General features: G+C 37.2%; 1 protein-coding gene across 3 annotated transcripts; it reads left to right on the top strand.

Annotated features, from left to right (window-relative positions):
• The first annotated feature begins 559 nt into the window (after window positions 1–559).
• LOC143040902 (nucleolar GTP-binding protein 2-like) lies at window positions 560–18,796 on the top strand. 3 transcript variants are annotated; one of them, XM_076212351.1, is made up of 6 exons: window positions 560–608; window positions 9,474–9,538; window positions 10,396–10,531; window positions 12,727–12,855; window positions 14,731–14,901; window positions 17,348–18,796. In XM_076212351.1, the coding sequence occupies exons 3-6, from the start codon at window positions 10,451–10,453 to the stop codon at window positions 17,657–17,659; spliced, it is 693 nt and encodes a 230-aa protein (XP_076068466.1). In that variant the 5' UTR covers window positions 560–608; window positions 9,474–9,538; window positions 10,396–10,450; the 3' UTR covers window positions 17,660–18,796. The 3 variants fall into 3 exon arrangements, with proteins under 3 accessions (XP_076068466.1, XP_076068468.1, XP_076068467.1); XM_076212353.1 differs by lacking the exon at window positions 560–608 and having other exon boundaries at window positions 9,030–9,538; XM_076212352.1 differs by lacking the exon at window positions 560–608 and having other exon boundaries at window positions 9,030–9,622.
• The last annotated feature ends 855 nt before the right edge of the window (window positions 18,797–19,651 follow it).

Raw genomic sequence — 19,651 nt, 5'->3', positions numbered from 1 at the left:
CCTTCTTCCACTGTCCAGGAATTTGCGTCTATCTGCAATGTCTTTTTTAAGGTACGATATCAAACATATCCAATATGAAGTACGCATTGGGTTGAATATATTTACTAAATGTTTGACATGTAATATTACTTTTAAGGAATATTGAAAGAATCGCCTGTAGAAGTATCTCTTTTAGGGCCCCTAAACCTATTATTTGGTGATGAAACTACAAAAAAAAAAAAAATTGAAAACCGAGTTCTTCGAACGATTTTGTGGTAGTTCAGTGTGTTTGCGCATGCGCAAGTACCACGGGTAATTAAATGCCATGATCACCCATTTTACTGTACAGTATTCTAATGATGGCGCTAAAAAAAGTGTTAAAACTTTATTACCATCGACAAATAGAATATTTCGTTAGTAGTTAAAACAGTTTCATTGTGTCATATGATTTCTCTTATTTTTTCCAATCGCAGAGAATGCAGATGTGTTCTGTGGTGTGTGGTGTCAGCTACTGGAGTGTTACATTATGACATCACTAAAAATCACGTCGTCTCTTCCCAGTTCATCGCCACTAACATGAATGCTCTCCCTCTCGGAGATCAGCAGGTTAGACACATATCAATCAACAGGTAAATATTTGTTACATAATCATTGGAAAAGGAAAATAACATGGCAGCAACTGATATATGAGTGTTGTCAAAAAATTAAAAAAGAAAAAATAGCTTGTATTATGCTGTTTGGGAATATGACCAAATACATTTTTGAAAGCATGCATTATTGGTGTAAATGCAAAAGATTTGTTTAATTTTTTTGTGTGAATATATAACAGGAAGCTTAAGTTCTCAGTGAAATATGTGACTTGGTAATTTTATTTTAATTTTTAGCCTGTTGGCATTGTTATACTTGATATAAATGAATGATAGCAATTAGCAAAATAATAGTGATTTTGTTCAGTGTCTTTTATTTAATTCTACTGAAATCACATTTAAACATCTGAACTTCTTTTGGTGAATTGGATTTTCATTATCCTTGGTCTTAGGTTGTACACTGTACATGGTATTACACCTATCCAGAACTCTGCAATGGTGGGCTAGAACTCTGTTGAGGAGGGATAAGATGAAGTATGTCAAATGAATTGTTGAAGACCTTGGATGAGATATCAGTGTGAATGACCTCAGACCTGCTGAGACCAGGAGAAATTCTGCTCCAAATATGAGATCCAAGTGATCAAAGTCTGAACAATTGATGGGTAACGATGGGCTTAAAGCGGTCTCACTAATTGCCGAGAAAACCGAGAAAAGCCGAACAATACAACAAACCCCAAACAAGGACGGGTTTTGCTCAAATGAACATTTCTATATATGTATGGTTGCATATAGATGAATTATTTAAACTTTTTTCTTTAAAATGTGTGATTTTCATGTAATTTCACCAAAGAGAAGTTATGTTTTAGTCTCTGCAGTATGACCGACCACAGCTACATATACCGTAACAAATTAGCATATGGTTGCATTATTTGAACTATTTTCTTTGAAAGGTGTGATTTTCATGTAATTTGATCAAAGAGAAGTAACGTTTTTATCCTCTGCAAAATTACCGACCCCAGCTACGATTCGTGGTTACGATTCGTGGTTACAGGTAGCCTGCCATCTATGTTCTGCGAATGCAGATCATCACTGAGCGTCAGAGTTGCCAGATTGGCGTTTTTAATGCCAAATTTTGTATTTTTGGAATGTTTTTACCGTGTTTGCCATGAAAATTTGTTGGGTGGCATTTTTGGGGGGCGTTTTTAAATACTCGGTCGTGATTAGAGATCATTCTTTTACTTATATCAAGAATTAAATGATGATGTATATGAATGATATAAATTTATCTTGGTTATATCATGCGGGAAATGTTGCAAAGATTTTGTGCCTAGCCAAAGGATGTTTCAGCTCTTCTTTAGAAAATATGTAAGAACGGAGTAGTGCATCAAACATTTCTAAATCTGATGATGCTTTTGATTATATTTAGACACAATAGAAAAGTCACATGTATTTTTTATTCATGTATGTCAGAGTCTCTAGGAGGTTGTTTAATAAACTGGTTTAATTTATTGTAGAGGGTACTAGAAAATTTACTTAGGAACTTAAACGTAATGTATGGAGTAATACATTTTATTTTAGTTATTAATATTTTTCTTTCTCACATAATACGGAGTATAATATATTTTATTTTGGAAGTTCATATCTTTCTTTCCTTTTCACACACAGTCTTGAAAGTCGATTTATTTCAGAGGATGGTGGTTTATTACAGTACCACTAGAATTAAATGATGGTGTACATGAGTGATATAAATTGATCTTGGTCATATCATGTGACATTGTTTTATATTGGCTAGTCAACAGTAGAAAATATTTTTATATTGTAATTGTAGTTATACACATTATTTTTAACTACTTGATCTTGGTTATATCATGTGGTATTGTTTTATATTGGCTAGTCAACCGTAAAAAATAGTTTTCATGTTGTAATTGTAGTTATACACATTATTTTTAACTACACATGTAAAACCAAAATGCAAAAAAAAAAAAAATCTTAGAAAATGTAATTGTTGGCATTTTTTGGGGCATGTTTTAAAAAAAAATTGGCAGTTTTTGGCAGCATTTTGTCAGAAGTTGGCATTTTTCCTTGTAGAAAACCTGGCAACCCTGCTGAGCGTGGTTGATGAAGTTGGCCAAAAACATAATACTTGTAGAATTTCTTGTGAGGTTCGAACATGTGGGGCATATTTGCATACTAACTTGAATAAAGGTAGAGTGATTTTTTTTATTTCAAAAACTATTGTTGTTTATTTCTTTATAATACAAAGATTGCATAAATATTGCATACAATTAAATACAAAAAATTCATTAAATTTTATTTGAAATGCGCTATACAAAATTTATAGGCTATGAAATATGATATTGCATACATGGTATTATGCAAAGTAGACCACTTGAAAAAAGAAACTAACGAAGCAGAGCGCTTTCGTATATTACATATTCAATGCAAAAAGTACATAGTTGAATAGAAATACATATTTTGTATATACATGAAAAAGGAATACAAAAACTCCATTAAATATTGACGTCAACTTCGCCGTGTTCCATCATGCCAACCAAGAAGACCACAGAATGGACTGGAATAACGCACCAGTTATATTCAAATCCCATTGTAGCTTTCAAAGTGGTACCATCGCAAATGCCAAGATATTCCGCAAACTATGTTCCAAGAACTCGGTGAGATGTCCCTTGGGTACTGGTGCAACTCTTGCGTAACGAACGGGTGCTTCGAGGATAAACTGTTGCTTTTTTGTATAACCATAGTAGTTTGTTGCAGGAAGCACAAAAAGGGAACAAATATTTTTGCACAATACACCAAGTACATCAACACCTATAACCTTGGGCAAGTTTGAATTTAAGATTTGTTATATTCTTGGGGGTGTTTCTCGGCGTGTTTCAAGTATCGGTTATCGCTTATCGCCCCCCCCCCCCCAATAACAATCCTGGATCCGTGCCTGGGTGGTATAGATCAAACTTCACTCTATTTAGAAACACTATTGTGTTTTTAGTGTAATAGACTGCATATAGTTGAATTATTTTCTTTAAAAGGTGTAATTTCCATATAATATGATCAAAGAGAAGTTACGTTTTTATCCGCAGAGATATGATAGATTCTGAATGGAGAACATTCACGCTCGATTGCTCACCACATCGATTACGCCCTGTCATTTACCCTAGTCCCTATCTCTGATTGACGTGCTAACCACAACGCAATTACCGAAAGTACTGCTACCCGAGACTTCCCCCTTCTTGAGGAATCTCGCTCCGGCAGGATTATGTCCCGGTCTCACGCGTTTAGGTGCACTCGGGCCTCGTGTTCGATAATTGTTGCGAGATTACAAAGGCGGAGCATGCCGACAGGAGACCTTTTGGCCCATATCTAGGTCGGATGCGAGAAAAAATCATAATAAAAAAATAATCAATAAAAACTATAATAATGTAGATAACAAATAGAATACATAAATAGATGCAAAGGTATAGTTAGATAATAAACAGGTTTCGTGCGTTAAGCGACTTATTTGGCACCAAAAGGATTTTTTTATGTTCATTCATCCATTCATCCATAAATAAATAAATAAAAGTAAATAAGGTATAAATAAAGAATGACCAAAGTAGTTATGTTGGTGCTCAAAAACTAATAATGGCATTTTGGTGTTCTAAATTTTAAGTAAACAAAGAAACGAGTTAAGCGTAAACATGTCCAGCTTCAGGATAAACTAAATACTTTGCGAGCAGCATCGCGATGGCATATCAGATGTCAATGATTTCCTTCGACGTGTTGGAAGAAGTCTGCAATCATAAACTAAAAGTTTCAATAAACTGTGTTTCTCATGATGATATCTGTGCTAGAACGTTGACAAATACCGGTAATTCTACTCGTCTTACATAATTGTAAACTTATTAAAGTGAATGATTATATTACATTGTATTGAAAAATGTATATCATATGTGTCTATACATAGTAAAGAATTATCTACTGTATACATAAATTTCAATCGTTCTTGAATGATTGTATTACATTGTATTGAAAATAATTCATATCATATGTGTCTATAAATAATAAAGAATTGTATATACATGAATTTCAATCTATCTTTTTTTCTTAATACAGATATTTTAAGCTGATTATCCTATTATAACTTGAAGATGAGGACTAATTGTCCAGAAGACTAAATGCCCGAAGACCAGTTATTTTGCAAAGGAAGACCAATTGTCCGAAGACTAAATGTCCGAAGACTAAATGTCCGAAGACTAAATGTCCGAAGACTAAATGTCCGAAGACTAAATGTCCGAAGACTAAATGTGACAATGGTTAATCAATTAATAAAGGTTTATTGTATAAATTATGTACATGGATATATACATTAATATACAATGCGGGTAACAGCACCCCCGGGTACGGGCAATTGCTCACCGGACAGTTGCTCACCGGACAATTGCTCACCGGATAGTTGCTCACCGAACAAGTGATAAATAGGACATTTGCTCACCAAATGATTATTTTAGTTATATTGAAGTTTATTACAGCAATAATATACAAACCTAATAACATAATATACAGGATTTTTCAGTTATATTGAAGTTTATTACAGCAATATTACAGGATTTTTTTGTTATTGAAATTGATTACAGCAATAATACACAAACAATATACAAACTTTCATATTTTAGTTATTAATTAATTATAAAATTCAATACCAATTTCTTCCATCAATATATAGTGATTACAGTTTTACAACTGGTGCAGTACTGAAGTGGGTTTATTGTCCTTAGTGGTTTACAAGTCCAGTCTAATGGTGTGGCCAACTGCATTTAGAAAGTCAGGAAGACACTGACTTCCTGCAGCATACCCCTGGCACAGATAAAGTAAATCTTTACCATAATTGTTAGAGGCCAAGAACTTATCAAACTCTACAATATAATCTAATGCATTGTTTTTAGTTTGTTTAATTGACTAATTACCCTAACACTTCTAGTTCATGAACTACAAGTGTTAAGGTTAGGAGTCAATTCAGACTATGAAAGTAAAATTTTCGACTTATTAAATGACAGAGATACATACGAATAGTTAGCCACACCATTAGACTGAACCAGTAGAATATCATTACTATATATTGATGGAAGAAATTGGTATTGAATTTTATAATGAATTAAAAACTAAAAGTTTGGATGTTGTTTCTGTATTATTGCTGTATATATGATACAATATAAGTTCAAGAGAAGTAAAAGATAATCCTTTGGTGAGCAAATGTCCTATTTGTCACTTCTCCGGTGAGCAACTGTCCTACACCCCAGCACCCCAGTGGGAGAGTTGTCGTGCCCCAGTGGGTAGAAGGTGAGAGCGTGGTTCATACTTTCACAGTTGTTATTGGTCCATTTGAATGGAAGATTATAATTTCGTTGAGGTTGAAACACATGAGAACGCAACGAGGGAACCAGTTTCTCACTAAAGTACTCCGTGAACTTCGGTAAATCCTTATCGAATTTTAGGCGCATCATATGAGACCTCTCATTCACAGTTTCATTTTTCCTTGATTGTTCCGTGGACTCAGCATTTAGATGACGTTTTGCATTTTCCTCCAAGTGGCGGGTGCACAGAAGGAGCGTCGCGTTCGGGAACAGGGCACAGAACATCCCACGTAGAGTCGTTGTTCTTGCCTTTATAGATTGTTGTCCGCACTCGTAAATTCGTGGCTAGATGCTAATTCCCGCACAGTGCTACCGAAAAAGAGTTGAACTGGCAATTCCATCCCCGGTTACATGAATCGTTCGGTTCTTCACACCACCACACTTGTCAAGGACTGCAACGGCATTCGTATCAGGTTCCAGATGAGCTTCAAACTTGCCTAAGGTTATAGGTGTTGATGTACTTGGTGTATTACGCAAAAATATTTGTTCCCTTTTTGCGCTTCCTGCAACAAACTACTATGGTTATACAAAAAAGCAACAGTTTATCCTCGAAGCACCCGTTCGTTACGCAAGAGTTGCACCAGTACCCAAGGGACATCTCACCGAGTTCTTGGAACGTAGTTTGCGGAATATCTTGGCATTTGCGATGGTACCACTTTGAAAGCTACAATGGGATTTGAATATAATTGGTGCGTTATCCCAGTCCATTCTTTGGTCTTCTTGGTTGGCATGATGGAACACGGCGAAGTTGACGTCAATATTTAATGGAGTTTTTGTATTCCTTTTTTATGTATATATAAAATATGTATTTCTATTCAACTATGTCCTCTTTGCATTGAATATGTAATATACGAAAGCGCTCTGCTTCGTTAGTTTCTTTTTTCAAGTGGTCTGCTTTGCGTAATACAATGTACGCAATATCATATTTCATAGCTTATAAATTTTGTATAGCGTATCTTAAATAAGATTTAATGAAAATTTTGTATTTAATTGTATGCAATATTTATGTAATCTTTGTATTGTAAAGAAATAAACAACAACAGTTTTTAAAATAAAAATGTTCATTCTACCTTTATTCAAGTTAGTATGCAAATATGCCCCACATGTTCGAACCTCACAAGAAATTCTAAAAGTATTATGTTTTTGGCCAACTTCATCAACCACGCTTAGCAGGGTTGCCAGGTTTTCTACCAGGAAAAATGCCAAATTCTGACAAAATGCTGCAATTTTTTTTAAAACATGCCCCAAAAATGCCAACCATTACATTTTCTAAGATTTTTTTTTGTATTTTGGTTTTACATGTGTAGTTAAAAATAATGTATATAACTACAATTACAATATGAAAAATATTTTTTACGGTTTACTAGCCAATATAATACAATACCACATGATATAACCAAGATCAAGTAGTTAAAGATAATGTGTATAACTACAATTACAATATAAAATATTTTTCTACTGTTGACTAGCCAATGTAAAACAATGTCGCATGATATGACCAAGATCAATTTATATAATTCATGTACATCATCATTTGATTCTAGTGGTACTGTAATAAACCACCATCCTCTGAAATAAATCTACTTCAAGACTGTGTGAAAAGGAAAGAAAGATATGAACTTCCAAAATAAAATATATTATACTCCGTATTATGTGAGAAAGAAAAAATACCAATAACTAAAATAAAATGTATTACTCCATACATTACGTTCAAGTTCCTAGTAAGCTTTTTGGTATCCTCTACAATAAATTAAACTAGTTTATTAAACAACCTCCTAGAGACTCTGATATACATAAATAGAAAATACATTTGTGACTTTTCTATTGTGTCTAAATATAATCAAAAGCATCATCAGATTTAGAAATGTTTGGTGCACTACTGCGTTATTACATATTTTCACTAAAGAAGAGCTGAAACATCCTTTGGCTAGGCACAAAATCTTTACATTTCCCACATAACCAAGATAAATTTATATCATTCATATACATCATCATTTAATTCTTGATACAAGTAAAAGAGTGATCTCTAATCACGACCGGGTATTTAAAAACGCCCCCCAAAAATGCCAAATTCTCAAAAATGCCACCCAACAAAATTTCCTGCCAAACACAGTAAAAACATTCCAGATACAAAATTTGGCATTAAAAACGCCAATCTGGCAAGTCTGACGCTCAGTGATGATCTGCATTCGCAGAACATAGATGACAGGCTACCGGTAACCACGAATCGTATCTGGGGTCGGCAATTTTGCAGAGGATAAAAACGTTACTTCTCTTTGATCAAATTACATGAAAATCACAACTTTAGAAAATAGTTCAAATAATGCAACCATATACTAATTTGTTACGGTATATGTAGCTGTGGTCGGTCATACTGCAGAGGCTAAAACATAACTTCTCTTTGGTCAAATTACATGAAAATCACACATTTTAAAGAAAAGAGTTTAAATAAATAATTCAACTACATGTAGTCTATTACACTAATAACACAACAATAAGAAACTTAATTAAAAGTGTAGTTTGATCCATACCACCAGTAATCAGACGGCGGGCTGGACGAGTCGTAGCCGGGGTCGGTAAAATCACAGATGATAAAAACGTAAGTTCTCTTTGATCATATTACATGGAAATCACACACTTTAAAGAAAATAGTTCAAATGATGCAACCATACATATATAGAAGTGTGCATTTGAGCAAAACCCGCCCTGTTTTGTATTTTCTCGGTTTTCTCTGCAATTAGATTATTAGTGAGACCCGCTTAAAGCTTGCTGGGCCAAGTACTTTTAGCAATTTCATGTGGTTGACCATACAAGAGGCCAGTATCCTCTGACTGGTGTATGGGTGATGGTTGCTGATCCACCGATAAATAAGCATCTACTCTGCAAATAAAGTTGAAGGGTAGAAATGTGGCTGACACTTGCCATGTTAGCAATGAGCTGCTGGAAGCCAAAAACGATGTTATATTCCATAGGTTGAATGTAGTGCTGTCTGGCATTTTGGTAGTCTGGTAACATTTCCTTTGCATAATGGGGAAAGTAATGAGTGTGGCATTTAATAAATATTTTATCACAGTATTTACATAGGTCTTCTATCATCTCTACAATGCAAAAGATAAGTAAATGTTAGGCCCAATTAAAGCCGATAAAGATGTTTTGATAGATTCAGGGAAAATAACGAGTGTGGCATTTAATAAATATTTTATCACAGTATTTACATAGTTTTTTTTTGCAGACATATTAGGAGGAAAGCTGTTAAGAGCAGTCAAGAGTTTTTATGATAGTAGAAGAGCCTGTATTAGAATTAGAAGTGGAAAGATTGAGTGGTTTGAGGTAAAGGTGGGACCTTGCTAGGGATGTGTACTGTTGCCATGACTGTTCAATGTGTACATGGATGGGGTGGTGTGGGAGGTAAATGCAAATAAATACAACTTGAGTAATGGGAAGGGGACTGGAGAAGGTAAAAAAAAAAAAAAAATCAAGTTAAGCCACTTCTTGTTTGCAGACAACACTGCTTGTAGGAGGATCAGAGGAGGAATCTTAAAGAAACTAGAGACGGAGTTTGAGAAGGTATGTGAAAGGAAGATGTTGAGGATAAACATGGATAAACGGGTGATGAGATATACATGAGGAAAGGATGGCAGCAAACTGGAAGTGAGTATTAAGGGAGAGGCTGGAGGAAATGGACAACTTTAGGCACTTGGGGGCATATGTGGTGTGAGAGTAGAGGTAGAGGTAGAATGTAGATTGAGAGAAGCAAGTAAATGCCTTGGGAGATTAAATAGTGTAATGAAAAAAATTGATATTAGATACAGTATTTGAGAATGGATCCTAAGAGGCCATTATATGAAGGGTTCATCAAGGGTAGGTCAAATGTAACTAATCAGCTATTTCTTTACACTAATGTCTACAAGGTGTCAGTTAACCATGACAGTTATGACGTTATTTACCTTGACTTTAGCAAAACAATTGTGTTCCATCAGAGGCTCCTAAATAAAGTCAAAGCCCATGGCATTGGAGGAAAAGTGTTTGAATGGTTTAGAGCAGTAGTTCTTAACCTGGGGTACCTGTACCCTGAAGGGATACGAAACCTTGAACCCTGAGGGGGTACATGACAAGATAGCCAGTGCAATGGTACTGTACATTTACCATGAGAAAGCAAAGCAAGGTTCGTATCACTATCCTTTTTATATGTGCATTGTATTGAAATTGGGTGGGGGTATGGGAATTTTATTTTTGAGATGTCAAGGGGTACAGGCATTGAAAAAGGTTAAGAACCACTGGTTTAAAGCATGGATCAGTGGTAGAATAGAGTAGGTCACTATTAACAGCGTAAAATCCAAATGGAGGAGTGTTATTAATTGAGTTCCCCAGGGCTCGGTTTTGGGTCCCTTACTGTTCATGTGTAAATTTCTTTACCTCAACAGGTGGTGATGAGACAGACAACACTACCTATATCCTTGTTGGAGGCTAAAGCAAAGAATGCAAGAGTACACATTCTTGATACTGAATCTTTTGAGTGTCTTTGGTGCAAAAAAGACGCGGAAAAAGCTGAATTTAAAAGTAAGGTTGAGTGAAGCTGGAGAAGCTTTGCTTTCATAATTTAAGGAAAATGTCCAAGGTTTCATATCTGTGATGTAAATATTTCCAAATTTCCTGTTAATGCGAGAAGAAAAAGATGTAAAATTTTTGTAGCCATGACCAGTATGAGTAACTAATGAAGGTTAATCAATCATTCTGTTGCCCCGATCTTTTGATGGAGACTTGCAGTCCTGAGGAATCTGGCCACAATCACCAAGTTAGCTTATGGGTCATTCATTCAAAAGATTTTGTGGACTTGCCTGGCATTCTGAAATAAGTGCAGGGCAGTGGAAGAGAATTCTTCAGTCATCTCCATGGTGATGGTATCTGGAGCACCAGTGTCTGATCCCAGCCTAATTCCTTGGCACTTTTTCAATAAAATAGCCTTTCTGTGGATTTACTGTGTATTGCTGCATTGCTTCTGACCCAGGGCAGTGGGCAGGATACAGGGAAGTCACTCTGTGAATAAAAAATTGTGGAGTTGTCTGGAGTGAGTGTAGGACAGTGTTGTATGATGTGCTCTATATCTTCTGTGTGGTTACATGCAAAGCATGTCTGTTGTCAGACAGATTCTGCTCTGGTACACATACTATTTCAGTGCAAGATGATTATCTAAATGTAGGCATACCAGTGCTAGCAGTGCCCCCCCCCCTCTCTCTCCCTCCCTCTCTCCCTCCCCCCCCTCTCTCCCCCCCCCTCTCTCTCTCTCTCTCTCTCTCTCTCTCTCTCTCTCTCTCTCTCTCTCTCTCTCTCTCTCTCTCTCTCTCTCTCTCTCTCTCTCTACTCCTCTCTCTACTCCTCTCTCTACTCCTCTCTCTACTCCTCTCTCTACTCCTCTCTCTACTCCTCTCTCTCTACTCTCTCTACTCCTCTCTCTACTCTCTCTCTCACACACACTCTCTCTCTTTCTCTCTCTCTCTCTCTCTCTCTCTCTCTCTCTCTCTCTCTCTCTCTCTCTCTCTCTACTCCTCTCTCTACTCCTCTCTCTACTCCTCTCTACTCCTCTCTCTACTCTCTCTCTCTCTCTACTCTCTCTCTCTCTCTACTCTCTACTCTCTACTCTCTCTCTCTCTCTCTCTCTCTCTCTCTCTCTCTCTCTCTCTCTCTCTCTCTCTCTCTCTCTCTCTCTCTCTCTCTCTCTCTCTCTCACACACACACACACACACACACACACACATACACCTCTATCTATCTGTGAGAATTAGAGAGTATGAGTGACCATCACATGTCATTAATAACATCACTTATTCTAGATACCTTAAGTTGTTAAAGTTTTATGTATTTGTTCTTTCCAGTTGCCCAAAAATGGTTCATGATTTTAATTTTGTATTACATGCGAAATTTTTACATTATCAGGATTGTCTTCTAGATATCCTAGATACTGCCACACAGAAGACACAGGGCACTTTATATTATACCATCTTCCTTACTCCAGACAGCTCCACAAAACATCTTGACTGATTTACTACTGAATTGAACCACTGGCTGTGGCCAGTTTGCTAGAGGCCATAGGTCTTCTGCAAAAGAGAACTGGGGTAATGGATTGATTGATTGGGTTGTAATCTTACTCTGCTTCCTTTATGAAGGTGAAAAGGTCATGTTAGTCATCAGTAGGTTATTGGCACATCCATATCTATATCTAAGGTTTAATATTATTAGAGAGCCAGTCAGTAGACCTTCATTTCTTTCTGTAATTTGCTTGACCACAAACTCGAGTTCTACATTGAACATTGGAAATGATATTGGGTGCTTGTATCTTAATTCAGACATTCCTTTGGCATGGTGTTCTATACACAAATTATTAAAATCTTCTACTTGTAATATGTCACAAAATCTGTAATGTATCATCATATGGAAGGAGTTAATTACAATAACCCTGACTTCATCTGGATGGGGTAGTACCCATAGTCATAACAAAATGGAGATCTTATCATAAAGAAATAAAGTAGAATTCCAGTAAGATACCATTCATCATGGCATAAACTAATATTTTTGTATAACATTTTGATTGTTAAATGAATTTCATGCATCTCTAGGTTTCTTTGTGTATTTCACGCATTCAATTTATGTGTATATTTTGATCAGATACCTTTGTTGATAACATGAGAACTTTAATGCTGTCTAAGCTTACAATGTCTTAATTGATAGTGTAAACACTTGAATTCTTTCTTTTATAGATAAGCAATTTTAGTGAGTTTGCAAAACATGCTGAAGAGCAGGTGGGAAAATACGATGTTTCGAAGGATAATGATTTAGTTCAGAATGCACCTGATTCCCAAGATACACCACCAGAATGGTTCATGAAGGTAAAGTAGCTTGTCTAGCTATCATTTGTATTTGTATATATTTTTATTGTTAAATTTTATTTGTAATAATTGTTGCCTTGAACTTCACTGACCTGAAATCATATCCATTTTACTTGTAGTTAGCAATAGTCTTTGGGAAGAAACATGGATTTTTTTTTATTTATGTATTTATTTTTTTGGTTTAATTTTTTTTTTTTTTTTTTTTTTTTTATTACTTTCTTGTGTTGGTATGGGACTATTTCTATGTTACCAGCTTGTGTTTACTACTACCTATAGTATCCCTGAGGACAATCCTAAGACTGGGATAAAAATATTAGGCAATAAACCTCGCAGTTTGGCCTGCAGGTAACTAGTAACAGGCTTTGGGGCAAATGCAAAAGTTACATAGGGAAGATGTGTTGTTACCTAGGGGTTGTTATTGTGGGGCATTGTAACCGGAAGTGTTCTGTATCCACTGTGTAATGGTTGCATCTGGGGAAGATGAATCTGTGGCCAGGCCTATTTTGTGTTGGTCTGTTTCAGTGCTGGATGGCGTCCTTAATGCAAGTATGTCAATGTGGGAGTCTTTTTTTTTTTTTTTTTTTTTTTTTCTGTGGGGTTCATTTCCAGGGCAGTGGACAAGATGCCAGGATGACCCATCATCCAGGAGGTGCCAAGATGAGAGGGAGAGAGGAAGGTGGAGGGGAGTGGAATATGTAGGGGATGGAATGGGTGGGAGTGGAATATGTAAGGGATGGAATGGGTGGGAGTGGTTTCTATGCCTTTTTCTTTTTGGCTCCCCCCCCCATGTAAGGGGGGGGAAAGCCTTTGGTATATGTGTGTGTGTGTATATATATATATATATATATAATTTTTTTTTTTTTTTTTTTCTGGTGTGAGGCTTCATTCTGTTATTAGTCCATCATCCCTGGCGTCTTGTGGAAGTCACCTAGCCTTTAGGTAACTGGCAATAGCCTCTGGATGGGTCCACAAGTCACTCAGGGAAGATGTATTTTGTTGTTGTCATTAGATTGTTAGTGTGGGGCATTAAAGTATGAGTTGTTCTGTGTCTTCTGTGTGGTGGTTGGAACCGAGGCAGTTTGAATATGTGGTCAGGCCTATTCTGTGTTGAAACTGTTTCAATATTCTCTAGTGTAATCATGGCAGTAGGGAGGGTTTTTTCTCTGGGGTTTAAGTCTATTCTGTTATTTTTACCGTTTATTCATTAGGCTTGGATGTCGATTGCTGCTGTTTTATATTTACTGTGCCAAGTGGGCGAGATGCAGGGATGACCTGTCATCCAGGAGGAGTCTAGATAAGAGGAAGGGAAGTGGGTGGATGAGAGTGGAGTATGTGGGGATGGAATGGGTGGGAGTCGTTTTTATACCTTTGTTTTTTGGCTACCTCCCTTGTCAGGGGAAAAGAGCCTTTGGTATACATATGTATGTATGAGCTATTATTGTCCTTTCATCTACATAGGAGAGAACATTTGTTTAGTTCTGGTACTGGGTTTGGGAGGTCATTCGTTAAAAGATTGAACAGTGTGTATATATATTTTTTTCTAATTCTTCATTTATTTTGTAGACCCATCTTCATAAAAAGCAATTGGTTCTAATAGTAAGATGCATTAAATAGGTCTCTGTCATGAGCATTTATGCTGGATCCAGCTGCAGATTGAGGATAATTGGAGTTAGATTTACTTGTTTCATTATGTGCTTCATGTAGTAGCCTTCCTAAAGAAAAAGAAAAAGTTTTCTCTGATGGTTGATACAATTTATATTTTTCATAGAAAAATATCTAAAAAAAAAATGAAGTCCACTTTGTAAGGTTTGCTTTATAGAAAATATATTTCATTGAAATTTATTACATTAGTATTTATTTTGGATTCTGTTTCAGGTTGGAAAAAGCAAACGTATCTGGAATGAACTGTACAAAGTCATTGATTCTTCAGATGTTGTTATACAAGTATTGGATGCAAGAGACCCGCAAGGCACAAGATCAAAATTAGTGGAAAAATATATGAAGACTCAAAAGCCACATAAACACCTTATTTTTGTGCTGAACAAGGTATGTTGATTTTATTTATTTTTGTGGTGGGGGAAAAGAATACTGCCACCAAGTATTTCCACTTGGATCGTAAGAGGCGAGAAGAAAGGGACGGGGAGTGGGACTAGGCATCCTTCTTGTAGCCCCACAGGGGACATTCCTAAACGAAAAAATAAAAAGAATGTCAAAAAAAAAAAAAAAAAAAAAGGAGATACAATGATGGTGGACTGAATGGTCAGGTTATTTAATGTTTGTTTAAGAGACATTAGAGTGCCAGAGGACTGGAGGAATGCCTGTATAGTTCCACTTTACAAGGGGACAAATGTGAGTGTAGTAGTTTCAGAGGGATCAATTTGCTAAGTGTAGTTGGGAAGGCTTATGGGAGGGTTTTGATTGAAAGGATTAGGAAAGGAACAGAGGGAGTAATTGGTGAGGAACTGTGTTGGTTCAGGAAAGGTAGGGGTTGTGTGGATCAGATTTTTGTGGTAAGACATATGGGAGAAAGCGTTAGGGAAAGGTATGGATGTTTTTTGGGCCTATATGGATTTGGAAAAGGCTTATGACAGGGAAGACAGGAAGGCACTGTGGGAGGTATTGCAGATATAAGGGACAAGAGAAAAGCTGTTAAGAGCAATCAAAAGTTTTTATGAGAGTAGTAGAGCCTGTGTTAGAATTAGGAATGGAGGGAGGGAGTGGTTGAGGTTATGTCACCTTGGCTGTTCAATTTATACACATGGATGGGGTGGTGCAAGAGGAAAATGGAAAAAAATGGGAGATAAGCCAGTTGTTGATTGCTGATGACACTGCACTTGTGGCAGGATCAGATGAGGGATTGAGTATGTTAGTGACAGAGTTTGGGAAGGTGTGTGAAAGAAGTTGAAGATAAATATGGGTAAAAGTAAGGTGATGAGATGCACAAGGGGAAAATGTGGCAGCAAATCAGAAGTGTGTATTAAGGGAGAGAAACTGGAGGAAGTGGATAGCTTTAGGTACTTGGGTGTGAATGTGGCATGAAAGGGAGGAGTGGAGGTAGAATGTAAATTGAGAGAAGTGAGTAAGTGCCTTTGGGGATTAAAAAGTGTAATGAGAAATAGACATTTGGGAATGGACAGACAGCACAGTATAGGGCAGAAACATGGAACATAAGAGAGGAAGAGTATAAATTTTATATAAAATGCCAGAGAAGCATGGTAGGAATTACTAGGATGGATAAAGTGAGAAACAAGGAAGTGACATGGAGAGCAGGGGTGTAAAGGGAGTTGGGAGATAGGGTTGATGAAAGGGTATTGGGATAGTTTGGACACATGGAAATAATAAGTGAAGAACAACTAGTAAAAGAGGTGTAGGAATGAACATGAATGGGCTACCAAGGATGAGATGGATGGATGGGGTAAAAGGAGCATTGGGAAAAAGGGTAATGTCTGTTGAGGAAGAGAGGGAGAAGACAGAGGATAGGGGTGAATGGAAAATGGTTGTGTATGGATGATGCTGGGATGCATGAAAGGGAGTGGGTGGGAGATGGGGATGAGGGAGTACAAGTGAATGATATTTTGATGCAGCCTGAAGTGATTTCTCCCCATCTTCTCTTTTTCTGCATGAGTGTATGGAGACAGCACATCCACAGCAGCCTTGTTGTGGATGTGCTGTGTCTTGCTGCATTGCTTCTGACCCAGGGCAGTGGGCAAGATGCAAGCAAAAAGACTGTAGGAAGCAGAAATTGATGGAATGGATTAGGTGAAGGGAAAGCTGTATGCAAGAGTAATGTCTGTTGAGCAAGGAAATTAGAGTTAAAAGGATAAGAGTCAATCGAGAGTGATTGTAAATGGATGAAGAAATTATGTAACTTGAAAGGATATTTTTATGTGCTCCATATATTTCTTAATGGATAAGGGGTTGGTAGGGGAGTTGTCACATGGTAATGCAGGGGGGGGATAGACTGCCTACATTTGTTGTGCCTTGCTGTGGAAATATTGTATTTAGTTGCCTTGCCCCTGACCCAGGCAGTGTGAGGGAGGACAGGGATAACTGCATAACCCCTCATGAGGAGCCAAGATGGGAGGGACAGCTCATGGGGTTTTGGGAGGGTGTGGGATGGGTGTATGCTTTAAATCTGGAGGTAGCCAAAGTCAGAAGGCATATACCCATTCTACTCCCATCCACCACCCTTTCCTCCCTCTCGTCTTAGCTCCTCATGGATGATGGTCATCCCTGTATCCTTGCCCACAGCCCTGGGTCAGAAGCAATGCAACAAGACACAACACATCCACAGCAACGCTGCTTCACTTAATCGGTGACTCCCCCTCTTTGCCCCCTCATCATTCTGCCACCTCCCTGATAAAGGGGACAGGTATCTTGGTATATGTATATATGTAGTTATTGTTAGCTAGTGTTGTGGCCAATTGTAATGTTTGTAATAAGAGTATAGTTTTTTATTTCATAATGTTTCAAGTACCCATATTTTTTTCAGGTCGATCTGATTCCAGTTTGGGTAACACAGAAATGGGTTGCAATCCTGAGTAGCGAATACCCCACGATGGCCTTTCATGCTTCTATAACCAACCCATTTGGTAAAGGTTCACTTATTACCCTCCTCCGACATTTCTCGAAGTTGCACGAGGATAAGAAACAGATTAGTGTCGGGCTTATCGGATACCCAAATGTTGGAAAGAGTTCAATAATCAATACCTTGAAAGCCAAGAAGGTATATTTTCCAGATGTGTTGGCCATTCCCCATATATGGGAAAAAGGCCCTTTGGTATATATATTTCACCACCCCTAGTCACCACTGTCACCACCACTGTCTGTTCTCGATGTTTACACTTAAATTTGACTTGTAATATCACTCGTCTCAAGGCCCCTTGCCTTCGTTAAGTGAGTTTCCCTAAATATTCAAGTTCCTCTTAAGCAGTAGTCTCACTATTTTCTAGGCCCCGTGCCTATTCCTCTCGTCCTTTGGGTTAATAAAAGGGTGGTGAATTTTCTTTCTTCTTTCACTGTAATTTCACCTACTGGTTACACTCGGGATCTCTTTCTCTCGTCTCTACATCGTCTCTCCCTAGATCGTCTCTTGATCCTCTCTTGATCCTCTCTTGATCCTCTCTTGATCCTCTCTCCACACCCTCTGACGAGATCCCGTATCCTACGCTAAGCTACCTTCGTCTGACGTCACTAATTTTTCTAATCCAATCTCCGGTGACTTCTGAAGTAAATGTCACTCCTTATGGGCGTGACTTTGAATTCATGCACCAATAGTTTTTTCCTCCTTCTCCACCTTGCACCAATCCGGAAAGCCATTTCAATGCCACTAGCAAAATTGTTTACCTCAGCATTAGTCAAACGAAGCTAACCTGCGCTTACAGAGTTTTGATTACAACATCGATTATAAAACAGTCACCACCGTCGGTGTGTTTACATAGACATAGCGTCACCTCATGTTTTCAAAACAACAGGCGAGCAGGCAGGCTCATTTACATTCGTACAACTACCGGCCTCTTACAGGGCTCGGCAGCTACCCTTGGTCGTCCCGACCAATTTCTTATTTCCCTCTTACAGGGCTTGCTAATATATTTCTAGAATAAGCTAATCTACCCTTGCGTAATTGTTAATCTACCCTCCAAAATACATCATTCATGCAATAAATTGGGAATAATACATAAACATAATACCTATAAATGTGAATAACATGCATCTCAATATATATAAGGCATTGAATTAAGCGGTTACATGGTTGATTTGCTTTGACAGAGCCAATCTCCGGAATACAACAAAGGCAATCAGTGCTGCCACTAACACTGAAAGTAAGGGTATGATAAGGATTGGTAGTATATGTAAATCATTTGAGGGAGATCTTGACAATGGTCTTCTCTTAATTTTCAAGGGAGGAGAGTTTTCAGGCAATGTGAAGTTGAAGGTTGAAATGTAGGTGTCCTTGGTTAAATGCATTGTATTAAGGGTATTAGAAATGGTGGAAATAGTGTCTGCATGCAATTTGCAGTTATCTTGAATAGAGACAAGACCTTCAACCAAATCCAATTTAGGACTCAACCCGGGACAATTTATTGATACCTTTGTCTTGTTGGGGAAAAAACAGGTAATGAGATCCTTGTATGTTACAATGAGGGATCTGGTCTACCAAAATTCGTTGGTAATGACAATTGTTCATAACAGACATATTCCTAACCAGAGAGGCTTCACATGAATTTTTCAAAGGTTCACAGAACACAAACATGGAAGAATGACAGAGGTAAAGATTCCTATTAAATCTTCTACACTCCTTCAACTTGTCATTAGAGACTCTGCTCTCCTTCAGATTGTCTACAGAAAGGATATAATTGATTGGGTCTACAATTGGAATATCTACTTCATAAAATGAACCATTTACCTTCAATGGGAAGGGTTTCAATTTGAATAAGTTAAATCTTTGGTTGGAAGAGAACGGGATTTCAATAATAACTGAAGTAACATTAAGGTAGGAGTTTAGCAATGGATAATATAATGCTACATTAGCTTCTTCAAAGAAAGGTTCAAAGTTCCAATCCTTCTTTGCTGACTTAATTACCTTTATAAGTTGAGGTATTGGAAGGAGAGAAGAAGTTACTTGACCCGAATTTGCCATAACTAAATCCTGTACAAAAGATTCCAATTGAACTTGCATCTCAGATAATTTCAAATGCATAGTATTGAGTAACAAAAAAAGTTGCATTGTACTCTCTTGTTCACTTTGTTTCAAGCTGAGATTCTCTAAGTTATCTGAAATATCAGAGATCATTTC

The sequence above is a fragment of the Oratosquilla oratoria genome, chromosome 29 (assembly GCF_046742065.1).
Source record: "Oratosquilla oratoria isolate Oo_2021 chromosome 29, ASM4674206v1, whole genome shotgun sequence".
Lineage (NCBI taxonomy): Eukaryota > Metazoa > Arthropoda > Malacostraca > Stomatopoda > Squillidae > Oratosquilla > Oratosquilla oratoria.
The sequence above is the reverse complement of the archived record's forward strand: the minus strand, read 5'-3'. Positions and strand labels throughout refer to the sequence as shown.